The following is a 27,617-nucleotide window of genomic DNA, read 5'->3' on the forward strand; positions in this document are numbered from 1 at the left end:
CGTAGAAACTTCAAAACAGGCACATGCAATTGGAAATTCAAAGGGCTAGTGCCCTTTTTAATAGTCGAAACTGATTGGAGGGCAACTAGTTCCCCCCCACGCCCCTCATTCCCCCAAACCAATCCAATCCAAAGTTTGATATAGCCATTTTGTTCAGCGTAGTTGATTTTCAGATAGAAAACATGTTTTTGAGGAGGACTATCCCCCACAACCCTCAGGGCAAGGGTTTTAAGTTATGCCCTGGGGCATATAATGTTTTTATTGAAGGAGTTGTCATAGAAACTTCAAAAAAGTGTCATTCGATTGGAAATTCAAAGGGATAGTGCCCTTTTTATTAGTCAAAAGTGATTGGAGGGCAACTAGGCCCCCCCCGTACGCCCATCAGTCCCCCAAACACATCCAATCAAAATTTTGAGATAGCCATTTTTGTTCAGCGTAGTTGATTTCCAGATTGAAAATATATTTTTGAGGAGGACACTCCCCCACAACCCTTAGGGCAAGGGTTTTAAGTTATGCCCTGGGAGCATATAAGGTTTTTATAGAAGGCGTTGTCGTAGAAAATTCAAAACAGGCTCATTCGATTGGAAATTAAAGGGCTAGTGCCCTTTTTAATAGTCGAAAGTGTTTGGAGGGTAACTAGCTCCCCCCACGCCCATCATTTCCCCAAACACATCGAATCAAACTTTTGAGATAGCCATTTTGTTCAGTGTAGTTGATTTCCAGATAGAAAATTTGTTTTTGAGGAGGATACTCCCCCACAACCCTAAGGGCAAGAGTTTTAAGTTATGCCCTGGGGAGCATATAAGGTTTTTATAGAAGGCGTTGTCGTAGAAACTTCAAAACAGGCAATTTCAATTGGAAATTCAAAGGGCTAGTGCCCTTTTTAATAGTCGAAAGTGATTGGAGGGCAACTAGCCCCCCCCACGCCCATCATTCCCCCAAACATCCAATCAAAATTTTGAGATAGCCATTTTGTTCAGCGTTGATTTCCAAATTTTGTTGATTTCCAGATAGAAAATATGTTTTTGAGTCGGACACTCCCCCAGAACCTTCAGGGCAAGGGTTTTAAGATATGCCCTGGGGAGCATATAAGGTTTTTATAGAAGGCTTTGACGTAGAAACTTCAAAAAAGGTTAATTCGATTTGAAATTCAAAGGTATAGTGCCATTTTTAATAGTCGAAAGTGATTGGAAGGCAACTAGCCCCCCCCCCCACGCCCATCATTTCCCCAAACACAACAAATCAAAATTTTGAGATAGCCAGTTTGTTCAGCGTAGTTGATTTTTAGATAGTAAATATGTTTTTGAGGAGGACTATCCCCCACAACCCTCAGGGCAAGGGTTTTAAGTTATGCCCTGGGGGGCATATAAGGTTTTTATTGAAGGCGTTGTCATAGAAACTTCAAAAATGGGTCATTCGATTGGAAATTCAAAGGGAGCTGGACCTTTGGAAGTTTTGAAATGTCTTGGAGGGCAACTAGCCCCCCCCCCCTACGTCTATCAGTCCCCCAAACACAGCCACTCAAAATTTGGAGATAACCATTTTTGTTCAGTGCAGTTGATTTCCAGATTGAAAATATGTTTTTGAGGAGCACACTCCCCCACAACCCTCAGGGCAAGAGTTTTAAGTTATGCCCTGGGGGGCATATAAGGTTTTATAGAAAGCGTTGTCGTAAAAACTTCCGAAAAGGCTCATTCAATTGGAAATTCAAAGGGCTAGTGCCCTTTTTAATAGTCGAAACTGATTGGAGGGCAACTGGCCCCCACCCCCTTACGCCCAACTTTTCCCCAAACACATCCAATCGAAATTTTGAGATAGCCATTTTTTTAAGCGTGGTTGATTTCCAAACAGAAAATATGTTTTTGAGGAGGAAACTCCCCTACAACCCTCGGGGCAAGTGTTTTAAGTTATGCCCTGGGGACATATAAGGTTTTTATAGAAGGCGTTGTCGTAGAAACTTCAAAAAAGGCTCATTCCATTGGAAATTCTGAGGGCAACTAACCCCCCTCTCACGCCCACTTTTTCCCCAAACACATCCAATCAAAATTTTAAGACAGGTTTTTTATTAAACGAAGTTTTAAGTTCTGGAAATTACGTCTTTTGAGGTTTGCAACTCCCGCACAGCCCTCAGGGTAAGGGTTGTAATTTAAGGATTCTCCGAATCCTTCATATTATTTCTTATGGAAGGATGCTCGTATAAACTTTAGAGAGGGCTCATTTGATTGAAAATTAAAAGTTCTAGTTCACTTTTTAAGAGTCAAAAGAGATTGAAGGGCAACTAGCCCCTCTCCCTCCTCCACGCCCTAAATGCATCATATATAAATTTTGAGATAGACATTTTGTTAAAATAGTTCAAAGTTCTGATAACAAGAAAACTCCGGTGTCGACACAGCCCACCAGGGCCCAGGGGTAGGCCTTGTAAGTAATGCCCTGGGGCATAACCTATTGGGGGGTTTATAACTTATGGGAAGAGGTTTTGTATGGGAAGAACACATAGGAAATCTATCGTAATTATCCAATTATAAGGTTAAAACACATACTCTGTGATAGATGCAAAATTACTTTGGCACACAAATTCATATTAAGGTCAATTCCAAGCAGTCGTGATCCCTTTGTGTCAGCAAGTGAAATAGTCTAAACCCCCTTATTGGAGCTATTTTTTCAATCCATTCATTGTTGTCAATCGCTGTCCACAAGTTATGCAAGCTGTCTATTGTTCATATATAAGGTTTTTATCAAAGAGGTAATCGTATTGACTTTGAAAAAAGCCTCATTCGATTTAAATTGAAAGTTCTAGATCCGTTTTTTAAAGTCAAGAATAATCGAACATTAAGAACCCCCCCATGCCATAAAAACTTTAAACTTTTTACAATCAAAAACGAAAAAAATTAGTTAAAAAAAAACTTTCTTAAAAATAGATTTTTCTAAGAAAAGTAAAGGCCATTTTAAACTTAAGCTCAGGAGATACAAATACCTGTTAAAATTCAAACTCAAAATGACCAGAAATTACTATTAAAGAACAAATGAAACCCAAAACGAACAGAAATTAAATAAACAATCATAGCAAAAAAAAACATGCAACAAGTAATACTATAAATTAATAAATAGATCTTAAAGCGTGTAATGATTAGATTGAATATGACAATCAAGCATAAAACGAAAATAAATATTTTGCTATTAAAGTATAAATGAAACTTTAAACGAAAAGAAATTAAATAACAATCAATACGAACAAACATACAATATATATTAATGTAAATGAATAAATAAATCTTAAAACGAATGAAACTTAAATTGAATATGCAAATCAAGTTTGAATTGAATAAAAATAACTACAAACAAGAGTTTGGTTATCGTCTCACTGCAGAAGCCTAATACCTACTGCGTCATTGGCGCTTTACTGAAAACGAATTATATTACAAATGTTTTCTTTTGTATTTAATATTGAAAATAAATATTAAAATTACAGTAAAAATTTTAACTGATGAGCTTTTAGCAAATAATATCATTATGCATCAAATATTCAGTTTAATCTATTAGTTCTTTTCAAGATTGGTCAAGACAAATATAGTTTCACTACAAACAAAATTTGGATACTGCCCCCTTCTTTAACTGTAAAAACCTAAAGCCTTCTGCGTCATCGGTGCTTCATTGAAAACGAATAACTCGTATATTACAAATTTTTTCTTTTCCAGTTCTTACAGTATTGAAAATGAAAATAAAAATTACAGTGAAAAAAAATCTTGAACTGATGGATCTTTCAACAATTAATATCATTGTATATCTAATATTCAATTTGATTTTGTTTATACTTTCCAAGACTGTTCAAGACTCATATAGTTTTGCCATTTTTTTTTAACTCTGCCATTTTTTGGAACTAATCGTGTTAGTTTGTTATGAAAACATTCTATGGCTTCTAGGCATTTCTATTTGAGCGGATAACTGCACCTCAAACTTTGTGGAACATGCATTTTCTTGCATGAAACACCAAAATATAATAAAATGTCAAGTTTCGGAGTGTTCCACCACTCGCAAGCAAGTGCTATTGGTATTGTTGAATCCGCATGGTCAATTTAGGGGGTGGAGGGTAGGCTAATTCTCGTAGCAGCCCCATTCCGTCGTGGTATGGTTCACATTTTCAACACCTGGCGTCTGGACTATCATATAATCTACCAAGCATACAACTACCCCAAATCAGTATCAATAAATAAATGAAACCCAAAACGAACAAAAATTAAAATAAATATTAGAGTCAAACTCGAAACGAGCATAAATTAGTGTGAGTAGGGTATGTTTCTAAAACCCCTATGTTTCTAAAAGCCAGAATATAATTTGTACTTGACTAAAAAAAAATTCAAATGAGTTTACTGAAAAAAAATGTGCATTGTCAATTTAATATACATATGCTGATATTTATTACCTAGAATCTTCATTAATATTTTATTTCTTAAAGTTACAAAAGTGAAAATATTTCAAAGAATTGTTTTCAGTAAAGCGCCAATGACGCAGTAGGTTTTAGGTTTCTGCAGGGAGACGATACCCAAACTCTTGCTTGTGGTTATTTTTATTCAATTCAAACTTGATTTGCATATTCAATTTAAGTTTAACTTGTTTTAAGATTTATTTATTCATTTAAATTAATATATATTGTATGTTTGTTCGCATTGATTGTTATTTAATTTCTGTTCGTTTTAAGTTTCATTTATACTTTAATAGTAAAATATTTGTTTTCGTTTTAAGCTTGATTTTCAATTTCAATCCAAGCATTACTTACTTTAAGATGTATTTATTCATGTATGTTGTTACTTGTTGGAGGTTTTTTGCTACGATTGTTTATTTAATGTCTGTTCGTTTTGAGTTTCACTTATTCTTTAATAGTAATTTCTGGTCGTTTGGAGTTTGAAATTTTAACAGGTATTTGTATCTCCTGAGCTAAAGTTTAAAATGGCCTTTACTTTTCCTTGAAAAACTTATTTTTCGGAAAGTTTTTTTTAATTAATAATAATAAAACATTGGAGCCGTATGGCTTTTACTATAGACAACGCTACAGCGTTGCCTCTGATTTCTGTTCGTTTTGAGTTTGAATTTTAACAGGTATTTGTATCCGCTAATCTTAAATTTAAAATGGCCTTTACTTTTCTTTGAAAAATTTCTTTTTCGGAAGTTTTTTTTTATTAATGTTAGGAAAACGAGAGTATGAAGGAAGAAAAATGTATGCGATAATCGTTCGTTTAGTAAAAAATGGGAAAAAGTTGCTGTTGCTTTTTAGCAGAAAATACAATGTCCATCCGACAGTTGGTGCTGAGTGATAAAATTTGTGTATTATTGCTTTAAAGGCTCTGCTTTCCCTCGGAATATGGGTCATGAAATTCATAACTCCTTTATAATTACCAAAAAAGTAAAAGCTGAAAATAACCAAGGCTCTAGAGAAGAAATAAAACCAAAAAATGTTTTTTGTTTTTTTTTAATTCGGTTGCAGTGTATGAGCCCGTTCAAATCCTTAAATGAACCTATAATAGTTTGATAAATCATAAATTTTATATATTTTAAAGCAAGAAGTTAATATAGTCCAGTAAAAGTATGGTTTGACCGGGACAAAATTGCAACAAAAGGTCTTTTTACACCAAAATTTTAAGAAAAAATTGCCGAACAACATATCCAAAATCCGCTAAAATCGCCCGCCGGAAAAACCTTCTGGGGCTGCTTAAAGAGGGTGGAAGGGGGCAAAAAAATTTGTTTTTCCATGTTTGACATTTAGGAACCCTTTTTTACACTAAAATATTCAGAAAGATCGCTGAACAACATATCCAAAATCCGCTAAAATCGCCCGTCGGAAAAATCTTCTACGGCTGATTAAAGGGGATAGAAGGGACAGAAAATCGGTTTTTCTTTTTTGACAATTAGGAAGTATTTTTTACACTAAAATGTTCAGAAAGAATCCCTGCACAACAAATCCAAAATCTGCGAAAATTTCCCGCCGGGAAAACCTTCTGGGGCTGCTTAAAGGGGGTGAAAGGGGTGAAATTTTTATTCGATTTTTGTTATTTCTGTACGTTCGGGGACTCGATTCTGGTATAAATCAACTAGCTGAAACTGAAAATGATGTTACTTTTATTGTAACACGTCTGTAACTTATATTAAACTAGAAATAAGATTTTAATAACTCCCTCGCAAAAATAAAGGAAATAGCTTTTTTTCCGAAGTGTTAGAAAGATCAGATCAATGGAAGCCTGAAATACTACAAACAGCAAAACAGGAAAATCTCGAACGGCAATTTAAAGGAGCAGAGAAGAACCCCACTCTTTGTTGCTTCACTAATCGTTGGAAACCAGGTTATCCGATGAGAATCAACCCTGTGAAGACCAAACTACAGAAAAAGGGAAACTATAGGCATAGACGCATAGAAACTTCAAAATCATTTTTAATTATCGGCTTCTTTTACAGTTGGAAATTATTAACACGTCTATATATAAATCACAGTTTTGATAATCATCATTTTTAGATCACATAATATTTAAAATCATCATTTCATTAATGAGCACTACAAAAGACCATAACCACCGTTATTGCAAAACACTAAAATTCCTCTTCTTCTAGAGATGTTGGTTCAGAGCTATTACAGCTTGTTCCCATGCACTCTCCACAAGCAAGTGTGCAGGGCATGCGATTCTTACGGCGAGTGCATCTGGCCGTATCGCAACCTGATTTGTATTTGCAGCGGATAATTTGAAGATTATTTTGGGATGCAGGTTTTTTCTCCGTCATTACTGGGATGTAACTATCAGCAGAGAATCGCCATCCCCAGTTGTCCGGTTTCATCGCAGCAGCCTCGCTTTTCCATTCCATTACCTGCAAATACACGCGAAAAGAATGGAGCTTCGCAGCTGAGGGTGTGGGAGGCATCCGATAGGACTGCCTCCGTGTCATCAGTATCTCTCTTCATCCACCACTGGAACGTTTCGACGTGTTGATCGGTTGTTGAGTAACTCAGGCTCGTCAGACCTTGCATTAAGGCATTTTCTTCAGTCCAGCCCAGTACTGATCGTTTCTTCTTATAACAAACTGACCGATTTTGAAACTTGAGTAGAGCTCTGGATTGTTTTTTTTTTCAGGTCAACCATAGTCTGGAGATGAAGACAAGCGGACTTCGCGTACACGTTGTGCCCTGTTGCCGCATAGTATGGAAGCATATGTTCAAGGCTATCCAAATACAGATCCCAGTTCCTGCACCTCTCTGCTCTAGTAAAATTATGCAGTACTTTCACCATGTCCATGTACTGAAACCACAAGCATGCAGTTCGATTACCCCTTAGCTCCTCCTTCTTCTTTCTTAGTTTGTTAGCAGCACTAGTTACGACTTCGCACGAGTTGACATCTTCTATAGAGACCTTGCCAGCATCAAGACCCTCGAAGATCACAAGGGCTTCATCAATATCCTCGTGGGTCTCAAATTCCCTATCTTCATTGTGTTCCGTCGAGTTATGCTTGTCGTCAAGTACCAAAATGGCAAGAGTTCTATCAATGATATTATGCGCGCGAACTGCTCGAGAGAGTGCTTTCCCGCTCATGATATGCTTTATTGTATTCTTAGCGTAAATTTGCTCAAGCACTTCTTCTAATCCAGTGCCTTCCATAATGTGTCCGATTGAACTCGAAAAGCTCATGTGAGCGTGAAATCCTCCAAGTAAGATAGTGAGGTCTTTCAAAGAGCTTCCAGTCGGCTGAGATTCCGCAATTGTCATAGTCTTCCAGTAAAGGGGCTGATCATAAGTCACTACAGCCGCGACATTTCGTTTCCTTGCCTGTTCACACACGTAAATCAAGGTTGAGTAGACACAGGACTGGTCACTTAGGTTATAGTCAATCATTGGATGGAAGAAGACGGCAGCTTTGGCAGGGTGAGATCCCTTGTGTACTGATTGCATGAATCCAGACCAGTTCGGACATGGCTGTCTGAATAACCAAGACCAATACCATAATAAGTCAGTGTTAGAATCGCGAGGCTCATCCAGTCGTGACAGCAAGGGTTTGTACAGGACGTTCGGGCCCGTCTGTCATACTCTGTTGTAAAAGTGAAAGAACAAGGATGACGAAGTTTTTATATCTTCAGCAGAGACCTCTTTTCTAGGAATGAACCTTGATAATTTTCCAGGCACCGGAGTGATGGCAGAAATAACCCCCATTCCATGGAAAGTACCGCGTCTGTCTATAATACAACTGTCATGGTCGATATTGTCAGCGAAGTAGTGGAGAAAACTGTTTTCCGGAACGTCTTTAGGTCCTTGGCTTTCGCTGACTGCCGCACATTTTTCGAACCGGAGAACTTCGCTATAAGACGAAGTTTGTTCAGCCTGTCGATGAGAAAACGAGAAACAAAATGGTGGTGCATCTGGACTGCCAGTTATATCTGCAAAGGGGCGAGTAAGGCACGTGGTCGCATCACATGCATTATTGTTTGTCTAATTGAGGCTTGAAAAACAGTGCAGTGTCCGCTCGGAATAAGTCTGGAAAGTAGCAGACGCAGGGATATTGAAATGAATTCCAAGTTTTTATCTAATCAGGGCAACTCATCAATGCCCTGATACAGGTCTGAGCGAGTGTTCACTTGTTTTGCTTCGTTCCGAATAATTTTGGCGAGTGTCTCGATCAGATTTACTTTTTCTGTCTCAGGATCCTGCTCTTTCGGAAGACTGTAGTATTCGTGAAGAATGGACTTTGCGGTTTCACAGAAAGTAATAACATTGTGTTTACCACTCACATCGGTAATTAAAATTCGTTCGCCATAAGTTCTTCCAATACTCTCTTCAGATGCTTTGCACTGTATGGTTCAACATCGTCATACCCGCGAAGAAAGTCTTTGATCTTTTCTGCAATCTCTCGTAAGGTAACTTGCTCGTCATACCTGCCTTCGAAGAGCTTGAGGGCTTCCTTAAAGGCTTCTAGTCTCACTTCATCAGGTGGTCTTCCCAATTTTCTCCGTATAGCTGATGTACAATTATCATCAACACTGTCTGAAAACCGTTTCGGCCCATCCTTTTTAGTTCAACAATCCTATCAACAATTAAATGAAACTCATAACGAACGGAAATTATAATAAATAGCCGAGTCAAACTCAAAACGAGCAAAAATTGACATTCCTAGGGATGACAACCCCCATGCTTTCTCAAGACCAGAACTTAACTTATACTTTACTGAAAAAAAAAATGACTGTGGATTGTCAGTTTGATATACCTATAAACTCAAAACGAAGTGCCGATTAGACCAGGTAAGCCCCCCCCCTTAAAATTCAGCCTATGGTTGCCCATGATCAGCACCCACCCACAGTTAGTATTAATTGCAGATGATAACTAATCTTAATAAGAACTAGACGCATACCCGAGTCATCGAATGACTACTCCAATGAGTATCCGCTGCGATTCCGCTAAACTTTCTTGTCTTTCCGACGACAGCTAGTAGGCACATCACATCTAGTGATTGATCTGCGCCGTGGACGTTTTTCAAGGCACCGACAAATGGCTCTAATCTCAAAATAAATTGATTTTTAATCCCCTCCTCCCTCAAACAATAACTTCTGTTTCAATATTGATTAACCTAAGCTATGGCTTAGCTTCCTACGGACGAGGCAACATATCAAGTCTATCAAGTCTACTTACTCATAATAATGTGTCTGCCAAACTAGCTGATATAATAGTCAGGTACTTTTGAAGATAGATGGCGATCCTGTTGTGGGCGCTGTGCAGCCTGCGTTTTCGAAAACTAACTGTACCTAGTCTTTAATGGGCCGTATAGACTAGAATATTCAAGTTTATATGCGTCTATGCTTAGTCTCTCTTTTTCTAAAGTCTAATTTTCACAAGTTTGATTCTCATCAGATAACCAGGTTCCCGACGACTTGCAAAGCAAAATAGAGTGAAGTACTTCTCTGTTCCTTTAAGTTCGAGATTTTCGTGTATTGCGTTACGCAGGCTGGTCGAAACATTTCAGGCTTCAATTGATCTAATCTTTCTGAAAAATCTTAGAAGAAAAGCTACTTCCTTTATTTTGACAATGGAGTTATTAAATCTTATTTTTTGTAGTTTAATATAAGTTGGAGAAGTGTTACAATAAAAGTGATATCATTTTTGGTTCCAGTGAGTTGTTTTATACCTGAATCGAGTCTCCGAACGTACCGAAATAACAAAAAAAGAAAAAAGGATTTTTCACCCCTTTTAAGCAGCCCCAGAAGATTTTCCCGGCGGGCGATTTTAGTGGATTTTAGATATGTTGTTCAGCGACTTTTTCTGAACATTTTAGTGTAAAAAAAAAGCCTCCTAAATGTCAAAACCGAAGAAAACCATTTTTTCACCCCCTTTAAGCAGCCCCGGAAGGTTTTCCCGGCGGCAATTTTAGCGGATTTTGGATATGTTGTCCAGCGATTTTTTCTGAACATTTTAGTGTAAAAAAAAGCTTCCTAAATGTTAAAAATGAAAAAATCTATTTTTTCGCCCCCTTCCACCTCCTTTAAGCAGGTTTTCGTGGCGCGCGATTTTAGTGAATTTTGTATATGTTGTTCAGCGATTTTTTCTGAACATTTTGGTGGAAAATTACCTTTTGTTGCAATTTTGTCCGGTCGACCCACTTTTCTCCGTTCTTTTACTGGACTAATATTTTTCCACACTTGTGAGCAAGCATTAACTTTTAGAGCTCGTGCCTGTGTACACCTTTAACAGTACCGTAGTGAGAAGTAAAGTCAACTTAACGACAGTTAAGGGTCCAAACGCACTCGAAGTGTTTCTCTATTTATATAAACTAGCCTACCTTAGAAAACACATCATTGTTTAGACTCTTTAATGGATTTTACCACCATTCTAGAATGAATATATTAAAATAAACATAGATGCCAGCTTGAGCTCAATGAATTTGAAGTCATGCAAGTTACTTTGCACCTTATTAGTTTTTCAGTCTTTTAAATAAGAGCATATCTCTAGTTCGGTTGTCTCCCAAATCAAAGGAATTGAACTTGAACCCATAGTCCTAAGGATCAAAAGTATCACGGCGTCAAGAGTATCGTCCTTACAAGAACGCTTTCCTTGAGTAAAGGCCTTTCCAATCGAGTGGTAGCAAGGCTTGTTAAACAAAAATAAAACGTTTTATACCACCCCTAGCTAGCGGAAAGTTGAATCTAATTAAGAAATTGTCGCAGTATTTCTCTAAGATCTGAGCTCCTGTGTCAGTATTTCTGAAAAAGCTGCATCCCATCTTATATCTCGACTTCAGGGTTTACTTTCACGAGTAGCGAACTTCCAACTGCTGTTCAATAGTTCTCGGCGAACAGACTTTTTCCTCATTACCAGCTTATTGTTTGTATAGGTAAGAGCTGCGATTAGGAAGTTGGTATACAGAACTGATCTTTCCCTGCTTGAGCTATCCTTCCGCAACTCCGATACAAACTCTTGTTTTTATCTTCGCTAAGCTTCGTAAAGTCAACAATTCTCTATTGTCTTTTTTACGTGGAATAACACTGAGTTCATTGCGAACATTGTGAGTTTGTTCTTCTAAATTGTTTGCTCTTCCAAATTTCTCACAGCTAAAAGTCTCATTTCTTCAACTTCAAGGAACTTAGGATTCAACGTCTTAAGTATGAACTAGCTATAAAGGCCATCGACATGTTCAGTATCTATCGATGTAAGGACCAATCCTTGCGGTTGACATACCGGTAGTTTTTTTTATGTTAGTGCCATTGGGATCATGTCGTTCATAAGTTGTCTTTACTTATAGCTCCTAATTTTTAGGAATGGAGAATCGTGTTGATAAAAGGAAGTGTAGCCTATCTTTGGTTCGCTCCCAATCTGTGTTGCTCAAGAGTACCTTGTTTTAGGTCCTTAAGATCCGGATGTTTTTTTTTCGGGCTTCGATTTTAGCATCTCGGTGTGCAAGCCATAGCGGTACAAAAGTAGCGCCTTTTGCCAATCATGAATATCAATCACCTGCAGTTTATCAATAGCTGGCTGATTGATCTCAACTTGTTATTTAGCTCTTTTGTTATTATTAAATTATTTTATTCTTAATTTTTTTATTAAATATATATTAATCTATTTATCTTCATTAAATTTTTGATTATTATTATTTAGTTTTTTTTTATTTTCCTGCCGAAGAGAACAAATGATTTTATGATCATGATCAAATTGGACATCGTTTTCGTATATGTGTTCCGAAAACCAGAAAAATTTTCAAGCTCAAATTGCTGCCGTTTTCTTTGCAATTCGGCGTTGATTTGGCAATTTGGTGTTGAAAGAAATCTAAGCGTTTCTCACCCTTTATTTAACATTTTGAGAAAATACACCACATACATGCTAATTCCACCATTACCATATCTGTTCCTAAAGGATACTCCTTGCCTAATTTTTTCTGTCATGCAAGGGGAAAAAGAAATGATGTCCCGCAGCTGGTCAAGCACAGATTTTTGGTAGTTAGGCCGTTTGAAATTAAAATTCGACAAATAATCGAGGATTCTAGATTCAAAATTTTTGCTGGGAATTTACAAATGCCAGTTCTCTATTTGCATTGAAGAAGAAGAACTTACCTTCTCAAATGATGAATTAGCATCAATATATTATCATATTATTGTCAATATATTATCAGAGAAGCATACAGTCGATCAGTCAATCTTTTCGCTATCTTTCAGGTATATCTACTGATTGTAAACCTAATTCTGACCATCTTAACCTGGAATCAAGCATCGCCAGTGACAAAGGTATGTCTCAGTTATCCTGACATTCTTCTATATATATATATATATATATATATATATATATATATATATATATATATATATATATATATATATATATATATATATATATATATATATATATATATATATATATATATATATATATATATATGTATATATATATATATATATATATATATATATATATATATATATATATATAAATATATATATATATGAAAAGATGTATTTCCAAAATGAAAAGGTGTATCTGCCACTTTCCTTGAAATTTTTGGGAAGGCGTGAAACATGCTTTTCTGTTGTATCTGGGGGAAATGACTGTATTCGAAGAGTAATTTATAGTTTCTAAGATTCCCGGAGGGTTTTAATTATAAGGACTTCAATTTGGTAACCCAATTAAATCAATGAAGAAAACCATAAACTTAACTCTAATTTTTAACTACTTCAATTTAAAAATACGAGATATTTTTTGTGTTTCTGTTGCAAGGCCTTATCTAAACGTGCAAGTGATGTGAACGTTAAAAATATTGAAAATTTTTCTAGTTTCGATACCGATTTACAAAAACGGCACCCAATATCGTCGTGATAATCCAAAAACGATCCCCAATCTTTTTATTCTCTTCTAAGGGAAAATTAAAAGAACGTATACAATAAATAAAAGAATTCCGTACTTCAATAATAATGAATTTGAAATTTTAGTAAAAAAATTCTATTAACTCAAAATTTAAAAAAATGATATTAAAAGAATTAAATAACATATAGATGTTGATCATGCAACTATGGATAACCTGTTGGATAACGGCTATTGTTGTCCATGATGATTAGTTTGGAAAGTTCAACAATAAAGGCCCAGACACAAGTAGCTTTTTCGGTGCCGATATACGAAAATGGCGCCGAATTTGGTCGTAATCCTAAAAAAAAATCCTCAATCGTTTCCCTCTCTTCAGCAGGAAAATCAAAAGAACTAAATAATATATAACATATATAACATAAAATTCAATAAAATATATAAATAATATAAAATATATAACATAAAATTAAAAATTTAATATTAAAAGAACCATATTCGGTGATATTCTTATGCTCCAGTCACAAGAATTTTTTTTATTCTCTTTGAAGCCTTCTTGGCCACACGTAGCCTTTTGATTTGAAAGGCAGAGAGGAAAATTCTTTGTTACCAGGAAGATTTTGCTTAATGCATATTCTATAGCTGTCATGTTATAGGTGAATTGAGTTATCTGTGACTATCGGGATATTTTCTGGCAGATAGCATATAAAATTAATCGATGAATTTATAGTAATTGTGTGAGATTAAAAAGCAGAATTGTTTACCAAACGAAAAGAATTTGTTTACATTGTGATTTATTTTGAGTATATTTTCAATATTTTAGTTCTCCCCACTGCCACATTGAATTTGAATTGTCAACATGAGAAGCCAACTAACGTTATTGTATTTGCTGAAAACGGTGTAGCAAAGCCTGAGGATTTCCATACGAGAGAAAAGGTTTTTAAAGGCCATGTATGTGAGAAAACATTCCGTCGAAAATTTGATCATCGAAGGACTCGCAGAGGTAAAAAACCTTTTAAATGTGATATATGTGAGAAAATATTCTGGACAAAAACCAATCTGTCTATTCATCGAAGAATTCATACTGGAGAAAAACCATTTGAATGTGATGAATGTAAGAAATGTTTTATATCAAGCTCCGGTTTATCTTACCATCGAAGAACTCACAATGGAAAAAAACCTTTCGAATGTGGTATATGTAAGAAACGTTTTACTTCAAGTTCCGGCTGTTCTAATCATCTAAAAACTCATACTGGAGAAAAACCTTTCAAATGTGATAAATGTAAGAAAAGTTTTGTATCAAAAGTGGGTTTATCTTATCATCGAAGAACTCATACTGGAGAAAAACCTTTCGAATGTGATATATGTAAGAAAGGTTTTACTTCTCGTTCCGGTTGTTCTAAACATCTAAGAACTCATACTGGAGAAAAACCTTACAAATGTGCTATATGTGAAAAAGCATTCAATGAAAAATACCGCTTATCTACTCACCAAAGTGCTCATACTGGAGAAAAACCCTTTAAATGTGATTTATGTAAGAAAAGTTTTACTCTAAATTCTAATTTGTTGGAACATCGAAGAAGTCACACTGGAGAAAAGCCGTTCGAATGTGATATATGTAAGAAACGTTTTACTTCTCGTTCCAATTTTTCAAAACATCTAAGAACTCATACTGGTGAAAAACCTTACAGATGTGATATATGTGAGAAAGCATTCAATGAAAAATCCTGCCTATCTATTCATCAAAGAACTCATACTGGAGAAAAACCATTTAAATGTGATAAATGTAAGAAATGTTTTATATCAAGCTCCGGTTTATCTTATCATCAAAGAAGTCATAATGGAGAAAGACCTTTCGAATGTGATATATGTAAGAAATGTTTTACTTCAAATTCCAATTTATCAAGACATCTAAGATCTCATACTGGAGAAAAACCTTATAAATGTGGTATGTGTCAAAAAACTTTCAACCAAAAATCCACCCTATCTTTTCATGAAAGAGTTCATGCTGAAGAAAAACATTTCTGATGTTTTATATGTTAGAAAACCTTTCCCCAAAACTCCGAATTATCTGTCCATCAAAGGACGCATACTAGAGATAAAACCTTTCAAATGTAAAAAAAAATGTAAGAAACTTTTACAAGTTCCACTTTGTCTAATCATCAAGGAACTCATTCTGGAAAAAATCCTATCTGTTGCAATTTTCGTAAGAAAATTTTTACATTTAGTCACATTTTATCCCCTCATTACAAATAATCATACTTTAAAAAAAAAACCGGCCGAATATGATATATCTAAGAAATGTTTTACTTCAAACTGTAATTTATCTTATCATCAGAAATTCGGATATTTATTATACAAGTTTATTGTGTTTTCAATTTTCATTTTGCGTGTTTGTTTTATTTGACTGCTAGATGTTTATTGTGAGCTTGACCAAAAGCATAAATTTCAAATTTGTGTAGAATAAAAAAACATCATGTTGAGTTCCCATATTGAACCTTGGTAAATCCACTGAAAACTGTTTTCTTAATATAATCTAAATTAGAGTATTTAATATATTTGGTTGTTGCTTTAATTACATCAATTTAGTTTTGTTGTTCTATTGAAAAAGTCAATCTCTACTTATAGTTGGGTACAATATAAAATTTGATCCAAACGATCAAATGTTAACATTAATAAATAAATATTTTATATTTTTGAGTATAATTATTTTATATTTTTAAAATGTAAAATTTTTTACGTTGACGTTTAATTTTTTGTGAATAGTGAAGGGTAACATTTTTTGGGCATGGGTGGGTTTTAGGGGGGTTCGAAAATAGGAAACGAAACCTTTTTGTCCATAAATAGTTTGAAACTTACAACCTTAAGTTTTTGGGTCAAGAAGGACATAGCACACAAAAAAAGAAAAAACAATTGGACTTTCATGCTTCCCTCCAAATGAAACTTAGCCTGAGAAAAAAAAAATACAGATTTTTTTCTGATTGGCTTAAAAAATATCCTGAAATCTTTGGGCTCAGCAGCTTTCTTGATAAGACTGGAAAATTCAATAATTTTTTTCTAGGCTAAGACGGACATCAGTTTTGTTGGAAGTGGCAGGATATTATGGAGTCTGGTAGTAAGTTTAAAAACTTGATTTGATTGATTAATTCAAGACTTACAGTGTTTCAGAGACTTACACTGTTTCAGAGTGATGGAAAAACAAATATATATATATATATATATATATATATATATATATATATATATATATATATATATATATATATATATATATATATATATATATATATATATATATTATATATATATATATATATATATATATATATATATATATATATATATATATAGATTATATATATATATATTATATATATATAATATATATATCAGAGTTCAGAGTTTTATTCACCAATAAATACAGAATGGAAATACAACACTCTTATTCTCCATGAAAGGATCCACGGCAAGGGATACAGGGGAGATACAAAAAAAAATACATTATAAGCAATAACCGAAAAAGAGAAGAATAGTCAAATAACATATAAGATTAAAAAGAAAACATGCCTGAGGTCTGGAAGTCAAAGCGCAGAGAAGACAACCATACTCAATGAACTATAAACTCAGGGGACATCAACTCCTCAGAGGAAAAGGAAAAATAAATAAATAAAAGCAAAATTCTATTCTGTTTGATTCTTAACTAAATGGTCCTTAAGAATCCTCTTAAGAGCTCCAAACGAGTGGCATCTCTGTACTGAAGAAGGTAGGGAATTCTAGACCTGTTGACAAGGAATGAGGGGATTGAAAACTGATCGCATAGTAGGGGTAGGAGGATTGCAGATATTAAATGATGAACGAAGGCTATATGGAGCTGAATTAGAAATAAACGCAGGAGTTTTTTGAGGAGATTTTGGAAGATTGCCATGAAGCTGATGAAAGACAAAAGAAGCACAAGAAAGAATGTAAATATAGACTACAGATTTAAGAGCGGTGTTGGTGAGGAACGGTTAGTGTCCATAACCAGACGCCTTGCTGTATTATGCATGATAGGAGGTGACCGCAGTATAGAAGGAAAAGTTAATATCCATACAATGGGGCAAAACGAAACATATGACTGGACAAGACAGAAAAAAGAAGCTTCAGAATACATCCAGGAAATGGGTGTCCAAGTTTTCGAATGATACCCAAACTCTGTGAGACCTTAACCAGGAACTATCGCTAGTACTAGCTACTCACTGCAGCCCCAAGCCGTCTGAGGCCAACACAGCTACGCGTGCTCCTCCTTTTCTCAATATATTTAAAGCCTCCCTCTTTACAGCCTCCCATTCCATCTTTTCTTATGACATCCTCCCACCCCATTTGGAACTTGCCTGTTTTTGCTTGGCCCCTAAGCGGTTTTCTGACGAGGACGATCGTTCTTCATCCCCAGAACCTGTCCTAGCTTGTTCAACCTTCCTCTCATTACTGTCCCAGAAAGAGGGCTCGACCCACATTTTTCGTACAGCCTACTTTTTTTAGATGCGGTCAGTCAGCCGGATACCCTACACAATCAGTAGATAATTTCTCTGGAAAACTACGTGTAAATCGTTCTTTATTTTTTAGTGCCCAAGCTATAGAACCATGCTTGATCACTGTCATCATTGTAACTTCCATATTTTAGTGCATCATGAAATGAAATGCTTTCCCAAGTCCTAGGGGAAAGAGTTTGTAATCTATGCGAGTCGCTCATTGTATACAAATAGTATTTATTTGTAAAAGGAGGCGAATTTGATGCTAAGTCTTGAAAAGGGCTATGGACATTAAATCATATTAAAGTATGGATAAGGGAATGTTGAGGGGGGGGGGTGAATTAAATAAAAATACACTACGTGTATGCAGGTTGCCAAAAGTTGATTTCACCAATGTCTCATGAACGACTTGGGGTATGAAGAGAAACACTGGGGGCTATTACTAATACTGCTGGTACTAACATTAAACAAAAGAGAAAAAAGTTTAAGTTCATACTGGTTGTCAAAATGTCATAGATGCGATGTCTCAGGAACAGAATAAGGTGAAATGACACTTTCGGGGCATACGAAGAGTAATGTAAGACTAAATCAAAGGGCACTATGCGTTGTATAGTTGAAAAGTATAGTAGATTTATAGTTGTAAAGATCATTATAAAAGTTGCACCGATATATTTATTTTGAAGGATTATGTGAAATTAGCTGATAAAGAACTAACGACAAGAGGTGTTCTTTTATTTTCTGCTCGTCATTTAAGAATATTCCTTCATCTCCTGTGGTGTTGTGTTTTCAGTAAACCGTTAGTTTTTCAGGATTCTAAACAAATTGGGAAATATCATGAGCCAATTTGCTTGAAACAGTCTTTAAAAACATGTTGCATAAACTGCGAAGCAGAAAATTTTCGAGCCAGTGGCATTTCCCTATATTTGAACAGTTTTGAAAACTAGCACTTTACTGAAACTTCAGCTTTCTTTAGGGTATAGAGAGTTAAAATCATGTCACAAAACGTACTGATTTACTATTGAGAGCTTTTTATTTTCTACAGGCCATTTAAGGATTATCCTCCTTCCCTTTTGGTTTTGCGTTCTCAATCAACCGTTAGTTTTTCAGAATTCTACAAATATTTTGAAAAATCATGAAACTGTCTTTAAATTATATCATGCATAAGCCATGAAATAGGGATTTTTGTTCATTTCAAGCTTCAATTTTGCTCTTTACTTTTATCAGAAAAACTTTATTGTCTTTTTAAATTATTAAGTTAAAAGAAACTACATGTATCCAGGTTGTCAAAAAGGATTATCTGTTATATCTCTGGAATGGCTTGGGATACTGCGGTAAAACGTTAAGGGAATGTTGAGTTTGATGTTGAATTACGTTAAGCAACAACGAACTCGTTAATCCAAAGAAAATTTGTCTGTGGGAAGTCATTAATCCAAAGAAAATTTGCTTCTTAAAAATACGTTTGTTAAGCTAAGATTTGCCCTTTCTATTCAAGTAATGCCAAATCGAAAAGGTGTTACTCATATCATTATATATTCCAGAGATCAAAACTCAGATTTCACAGGAATAATTAAAAAAAGCAATTCATACATCACGCCTCACAAAAGGCTCTATGGCCTGTATATGTAGGGGAGAAACTATACATCTAAATTAACACATGAAAAAACACTCAAATGAAAAACTGTTGCCAACCATTCAAAGCCAGGTGAAAAAAAAAATCCAACATAGCCCAGAGGCATCCATATGATAATAATATTTAAAAAAAGATATTCATAAAAGTAAAAGATAATGCATCGAGATATTAAAGAGTTTTTGAAACTCTTCTGAAGGTACTAAACGAGTGACATTCTCTAGCTGACAAGTAGGGCATTAATTTAAAAATCTTTTTCCACAAAATTAGGTTTTCAAAGACAAGTGAATAGCTCCATTGAGCCAAAAATGAACAGAAATAAAGTCAAGTTATCTTACAAGGGTAAAACTGTCGCAAATCACTATTTCTCTAGATATTAGATAAACCTGTGTTCAACACAGATCTATTGTGTTATAACATGAGTAGGGCTGATAACCCTCTTGCCGTCTCAAGACCAGAAATTACTTTGCACTTTAGAGGGAAAATAAAACATAGAACTGTAGGTTGTCAGTTTAATTTATTAAACTTTAATTATGATATTTATTTCTTCAAGGTATAATAATTTTGTATTTATAAAAGTAACAACCATTACCCCCAGACTATGGGGGGTTGAGTTACCCCCAAAAGCCTTTTTATGTGACCTTTGGACAATTTTTTAACAAATGGCTTTCTCAAAAGTTCTATCGAATACATTTGGGGAAAATACGATGTTGGTGGGTAGCTACCGTCGAGTCAATTTGACTCTTTAAAACGGCACTAGGACTTCTGATTTCCAATCCAATGAGCCCCCCCCCCCAGGTTTATGCGACGACCCTCTCCATAAAAACGTTATATGCTCTTGATGTATAACTTATAAACCTTCCCTGAGGGCTCGGGGTTGGCATCTTCAAAGACATAATTTCCGGGCCTTTCAACTAAGCTGAACAAAATGGCTATCTCAAAATTTTGATTGAATGTGTTTGGGAAAATGATAGGGTGGCTGGTTGCCCTCCAATCCCTTTTGGCTGTCAAAGAGGACACTAGCCCTTTCAATTTCCAATCGAATAAGCCATTTCCTAAGTTTCTACGTTAGAAAAGGGCATCTCAAAATATCTGTCTGATATACTGCTACTACTAACAGCTCAAAGCAATATCAGGCCGCCTGAGGTCAACACAGCTATCCACGCTCCTCCATCCCAATCTATTCAAAGCCTCCCTCTTTACACCCTCCAAGGAAGTTTTCATTTCCTTAAAATCTTCATTTATAACATCCTCCCACCCCAGGCGAGGACGATCAGATATATTTCGAATGAATACGACGTGTGTGTGGGGGGGGGGGGTATCTACCTACCGATCATTTTGACTCTTAAAAATGGAAATAGAACTTCTGATTACCAATCCAATGAGTCCCCTCTGAAGTTTTTACGACCACCTTTTCTATAAAAATCTTGAATGACACCAGGGCATAACTTACAAACATTGCCCTGTGGACTGTGGGAGGGTTTTCATCCTCAAAGACAAAGTTTCTGGATCTTTCAACTACGCGAAACAAAATGGCTATCTCAAAATTTTAATTGAGTGTGTTTAGGGAAATGATTAATGATTGGCCTGGGGGTAGCTGTTTCCCCTCCAATCACTTTCGAATATTAAAATGGGCTCTAACACTCTCAATTTCCAATCGAATGAGCTCTTTTTGAAGTTTCTACGACAAATCCTTTTATTCGAAGCGCTGATCTAAAATAAAAAAAAAAACAAATAAGTAATACATTTTGCATTCCTATGATTCCACACAATAGGACAAGCGGTTAGCGCATTGAAATCTGACCTCACCGATAAAGTAAATGGAATATTAATATTCTTTGAATTGCGAAGATGATACGTTGACCAATTAGGGACGAAAGAAGGAGTAGTTTTTAGGGCTGTGGGAACATCCCCATAGAGTTTAATAAAAGTCAAAGACGCACAAGAAAGAATGTACAGTGACTTTAAATCAAGTAACGGGCTGGTGTAGAACTATTTGTTTCCTGCATAAAGGTCCAGAGGTGTAATTTCGTCAAAATCCTGAAAGGGTGTGGCAAATTTTCCCAAATCAAGTGAAAAGGAAAAAATGAGCCGTATAGTACCATAAAGGTAAAGATATACTAAAGAAAACTGGCCTATTTCTGAGGGTGCTTGAATTTACAGACTTATCTTAGTTTGGGGGGAAAACTGGGGAGGGCAGACATTGAGGTGTGGGAGGGGCAGTTGCAACTCTGTCCCAAATTAAATTACACCCTTGTAAAGGCCCTTGCTTTATCACATGACGTTGGTAGTGGTTTCAAAAAGAAAAATTTGACATCCGTATGTTAGGGCAATAAGAGACTAAGCAATGAAACAGAGTTTTTAAAATTGATCCAGGAAAAATATTTTTTAGCTTCCTAAAAATTCCAAGACTCCTTGAGATCTTCATTTGAATTTGTTCAATATGATGGCCGAACGAAAGATTATCATCAAAAAGAATGCCAAGACATAGGATATATCGATCCCTAGATCTCACATGGGCGCCCATAAGCTGAATTCCAGGGGGCGACAAACCTCGTCTAATTGGCACTTTTAATGCTATATAATAGAAATCTCAGAACAAAAATATAAAAATAAGGCAGTATCATTCAGCCAGGGGGGTGGCCGCCAACATTTTTGAATTTCAATAGCAGAAAATCCATTTCATTTCAAAATTCCACTTTCTGAAATTCAGGATTTAAATATTGTATATTTTCAGCTAAACCCTTTCTATTTCAGGTTTGTTTTTTTTTAATTTTCTCTTCTTTTTTAAATTTTCTCAGCCAAGCGCTTTTCATGTAAAAAATCCCACATTTTAAGAATTTCAGAATTCTACTTGTATAGTTGATTTATCGGTTGCATTGAATGTAACTTGATTTGCATGGGGGATGAATTACATTATCTTCCTAGATTATTTATTTAATAAGGGTTTGGTTGCATTGGGGCTTAGATAAATGACGCTTCACTGACGCTTCAAGCAAATAAAAATGAAAAAATCGAAATTACTTGAAGAGAATTTGAAGATGTTGAGACTACTTGAATGAAAATCAGGAAAAATAAAATTACTTGAAAAAATTGAAAAATGAAAATACTCGTAAAAATGTTGGAAAAACAAAATACTCAAATAAAAGAAATGAAAACATGAATTTAATTGACATAAAATTTTTAAAAACTTAAATTACTTGAACAAAAATTGAAAAAATTCGAAATTACTTGAAGAAAATCCGTAAAAATTTAAATCACTGCAAAAACTGAAATGGTGAAAATTTTAGGACAATATTTCAAAATGGCTGGCTTACTCGAAAAAATTTGATAAATACCAAATTACCTGAACAAAATTTGAAAAAAGACGAACTAACTTGAATAAAATTTAAAGAAGACGAATTTAAGCCGCCATTGAAAAAAGGAAAAATTGTCTTGAACAAAAATTTGAAAACCTGAAACTTAATTGAACTAAAATGGAAAAAAGACGAAACATTTGAAACACGAACTGAAAACTCGAAATAAATTGAAAAAACATTAAAAAATTTGACTTAATCAAAATTTTGAAGACGAAAATCTGAATTTCCTCTAAATAAAAATGTATTTTGTACATTTCAAAACGTTTGTGTTTTTGCCCTAAGAAAATATAAAACCTGGTAAAACTTGACAACAAATCGAAAATTGTTAGAGCTTTAGGAAAAACTTAAAAATGGCAATAAATATCCCATCTAAAAAAAAAAAATTGGAAACTTTACGACTAAAATTCAAAAGCATCGGAAAACCTTGACCAAAAATAGGAAATATGGGTTCGCTGCATTGCTTTTAGATGGTAAATTTTTTACACAATTTAATTTTTATCGATCAAAACCATAGATTTTCAATTATTTATCGAACTTCTTTTCGTGATTTTTATCTTGTTCTAAATTTTTCAAAGTTTTTTTTTTCAGTTTTGTTGTTCTTTTCCCAGATTTCCTATTTTGTCGAAGTACAGTACAGATTTAAAATTTTGTAGTAGTGTTTCGAGATTTCAATTTTTTATTACGTTGTTTCTTCTTTTTTCATTATTTGTTTAATTTATTTCGAGTTTTCAACTTTTATTGAAGTACTTTCGTTTTTTTTAAAAATCATTTTCTTCTTTTAAACTTTTGTTCAAGTAAATTCGAGTTTTTCAATTTTGCTGAGGAAGTTAACATTTTTTTTTATTTTGTTCGAATAAATTCGTGTTTTTTTAATATTGTCTGTAATTTTGAGTTTTTTTCAATTTTAGTTAAAGGAATTTTGTTTTGTTTTTTTATTTTTGTTCGAGTAATTTGGTCTTTTGCAAAGTTCCTCAAGTAATTTGGCCATTTTCAAATCTTCATCTTAAAGCTTGCACCATTTCAGTTTTTTCAAGCAATTTCTACTTTTTTCAATTTTGTTCAAGTAATTTCGTCTTTTTCAATTTTGTTCAAGAAATTTCCTCATTTTAGATTTTGTCAGGCTGCTTCTTAGATTGTGAGTGAAGCGTCGTTTAACCAACCTGGGAAAACTTGACAATAAATCCAAAATTTTTAGAGCTTTAGGAGAAAAACTTTAAAATGGCAATAAATATCCCATCTAAAAAATTGGAAACTTTACGACTAAAATTCAAAAGCAGGGGAAAACCTTGACCAAAAATAGGAAATATGGGTTCGCTGCATTGTTTTCAGATGGTAAATTTTTTACACAGTTTAATTTTTATCGATTGAAACCATAGATTTTCAATTATTTATCGAACTTCTTTTCGTGATTTTAATCTAGTTCTAAAATTTTCTAATTTTTTTTCATTTTTGTTGTTCTTTTCCCAGATTTCCTATTTTGTCGAAGTACAGCTTAGATTTAAAATTTTTGTTGTAGTGTTTCAAGATTTCAATTTTTATTACGTAGTTTTTTCTTTTTTTATTATTTGTTTAATTTATTTCGAGTTTTCAACTTTTAATTGAAGTAATTTCATTTTTTTTCAAAATCATTTTCTTCTTTTTAACTTTTATTCAAATAATTTCGATTTTTTCAATTTTTCCGAGGAAATTCAACACTTTTTTTATTTTGTTTAGGGAAATTGGCCCTTTTTCAGTTTTTGTTCGAATAAACTCTTTTTTTTTAATATTGTCTTTAATTTTGAGTTTTCCCAATTTTAGTTGAAGTAATTTTGTTTCTTTTTTATTTTTGTTCTAGTAATTTGGTCTTTTGCAAAGTTCCTCAAGTAATTTTGCCATTTTCAAATTTTTATCTTAAAGCTTTCAGTTTTCAGTTCCGTTTCCATTTCAGTTTTACAAGCAATTTCTACTTTTTTGAATCTTGTTCAAGTAATTTCGTCTTTTTCAATTTTGTTAAAGAAATTTCTTCATTTTAGATTTTGTCAGGTTACTTCTTAGATTGCGAGTGAAGCGTCGTTTAACCAACACCATACAACGAAAACCTTCTGAAATTAACTTAAACAAAGGCTTTTCTCAAAATAAGTTTTTCAAAGAAAAACAAGGAGCTACATTCAACCAAAGACAAGCAAAATAGAGAGCAGTCGGTGAGTTGAACCAGAGTGAATACTGTTGCATGTTATGAAAAGCTTCGTTTTCTGAATGTTCAACAACAGCGTGATTACCAGCAACTAGTTTTTGTTCTCTGAGAACTTCTGGAATATGTTCCGCCGAATTCTGCTTACCTTGAATTTGGTACGAAAAACGTTGATCATTTTGGTTCATAAAATCCGACATTCAACGAGATCGGGTTTGGCTATTTGAAACAATGCTGTTTCAGTGTGGAATGGTCTTTCGAATAGTATATTCAATTTTTAGCGTGGGTGGCCGGCAATTCAATTTTGTTTTAAAGAAAGTTGAAATTTATAAATTTAAATAAGTCGAATAAAATATTATTCGAGAAAGTCGAATAAGATAAATTTGTTTTGGTTTTTGGGTTAGGCGGGGGGATGTTGATAGGTTGTGACGAGAAAAAAATTCAATTTTTTTTATTTGAAGATTAGTTATTTCTTTTTTTATGTGAACGATTTTTTTTATTTTAAGATTAGTTATTTCTTTTTTTATGTGAAGGAAAAAAAATAGCTTTTGGGTAATTATTCATTGAATGTTTTTATGCTAAATGATGGCTAGAAGATAGAGCCACCCACAGGACTTTTGTCTTTTATGTGGGTCTTGAGTTTTTTTATATAATGAAGTTGTATTGTATTTTTTTGGGATTTAATAAATATCTGAATCTGAAATCGACAGCTCCAGATAGCATAGATAGATAGCTCCAGATAGATAGCAGATATCATAATTTGTATCCGTATGTTGATATGGAGATTATATGGCCGTTTTTTAGCATTAAGATCTTACATCTAAGATCTTGCATCTTTCTGCAAAGATTATTGTTTTCTAACTCATCTTTGTTCAAAGATCTTACATCTCACTAATGTTAGCAAAAAGTCTGAAGAACGCCACTGTTCTTCTATATAGAACAATGATGAGAGAATTTTTATGATATACTCATCATTGTTCTCACACCGCTGATCAGAGCAGAATGATGAAAGACGTTTGCATAAAAATGACAAAAGATGTAAGATCTTAGTTCAAAGATTTCGCTTTTAAGATGTAAGATCTTAGCACATTAATGACTGAAAAAACAGGCCTTATATTACTGTTAAATAGGCGCAGTTTCAACTTAAGAGTTGAGACTTTAAACTTGATATCCAAACGCTATTTAACTAAGAGAAAGCTGCAACTGCGTAGGCAATTAGAAGGATGATTTCTCTATTGCATCTGCCATTTTGGGTCAGTGTACTACATCGACAAAGTCGCAGTCATGAAGCTGTCTCTGAGCGTATAACTACACTTCGCAACAGAAGATATATCTTTCAATGGTTTACAAAACTGATGTAGAAAGCTGAGTCTCGGAACTAAAGAAATATTTCATCAACAACTAAAACTGCAGTCGAATTCAATGTCTTGGACCTTAAGGTAAGAGTCAAGGCACCAAAGCCACGGCAACGGCAAGTAAAGTTGTATGTTCTAGTTTAAAACAAATAATGTGATGAGATTTACAAAACAAACTCCTTGAAAGAAACTACTCTACGATTGAATACCTTTCGCTACGACTTACCAGTATAGTCTTATGTTTACGATATGAGCACTATTTTTTTGTAAAAGAAAAGAATAAATAAAAAAAAAACAGAAAATATATCCATTCTATATGCTTTTACATGGTTCACAAAACTAATATGCTAGAAAGCCAAATCTTGTGACTAAAAAATTATTTAATTAACAACACAAACTCACAATTGTAGTCTCTTGGATTGGAACATAAGAATCGAAGCACCGAAGCTAAAGCAGATAGTATTGAAGTTGCAAATATTCTAGTTTATAAAAGTCCTTCTAAAACTATCAACCTTTGATGCCTGAAGGTTCCCCAGAAACTCTAAATTCCAGAATCTTTTATTGTGTAAACTATACAAGCCAATTCGTCGGGGTTTCTATCATTATATATAGACAGAGACAGAAAAGGTTTTTTTTAAAAAAAAAAAAAAACACATTAACAACAAAACCCGAGGTTTATTAAACTTGTATGGGCAGACATCACCCTTTACAAAACCTTACATACACAATTACTACCAGCCATCCTTAGCCCCCCCCCCCCAAAAAAAAGGGCAAAAAATAAGAAGAAAATAAATAAAAATAAACGAAATAAATTGATTTCTAAAAATTTCACGACCTAGTTGGATACCGAAGACACAAAACTAAAAATCATTCTTCTATTCTACCTCCTCGTCGCCCTCCCAAAAAAAAGTGTCACAATCACTTGAGAGAAAATTCGCCCAGCAAGGATTAAAACTCATATGTAGACAAACACTGTCCTTTTAATTTACTGCGAAATTCATTTAGCTCATCAATTGTTGAAATTGCATGCGTTAATGGTTCCCACACCCGAGGGCCAACATGTCTTATGGAAAAAACGGATCGCTTTGTAATAACCTGAGGTCGCCGAACTAGTGTTGATGCTCTAGTCGAGTAGTTATGAAAATTAACACCACTTGTAAACATTTCCCCAAAACACTCAGGTAATAACGCGTGTGTATATTTAAACATAAAAAGAGCATTATAAAAACGGAATAATCCAGCCATCGGTAATATATTTACTTGATTATATCTATGTCTAAGACATATTATGATTATA

General features: G+C 34.3%; 1 protein-coding gene across 2 annotated transcripts in view; it reads left to right on the plus strand.

Annotated features, from left to right (window-relative positions):
* The window catches only part of LOC148940448 (uncharacterized), a 55,823-nt gene extending 30,155 nt beyond the window's left edge, over positions 1-25,668 (plus strand). The window contains exons 3-5 of one of the 2 annotated variants that reach the window (XR_016143344.1): positions 12,665-12,733; positions 14,125-16,416; positions 24,808-24,936. Coding sequence is in view for 1 of the 2 variants with exons in the window: in XM_089104902.1 (XP_088961028.1) it covers positions 12,665-12,733; positions 14,125-15,249; positions 24,808-24,965 (1,352 nt within the window). In the remaining variant the exon portion in view is untranslated. Of the gene's footprint in view, positions 1-12,664; positions 12,734-14,124; positions 16,417-24,807 lie in introns of both variants that reach the window. The other variant, XM_089104902.1, reaches the window with a different exon arrangement.
* Positions 25,669-27,617: the final 1,949 nt, after the last annotated feature.

Source organism: Artemia sp. Qi Xiang Cuo, chromosome 19 (genome assembly GCF_049724085.1).
Source record: "Artemia sp. Qi Xiang Cuo chromosome 19, ASM4972408v1, whole genome shotgun sequence".
In the NCBI taxonomy this organism is placed as follows: Eukaryota; Metazoa; Arthropoda; class Branchiopoda; order Anostraca; family Artemiidae; genus Artemia; species Artemia sp. Qi Xiang Cuo.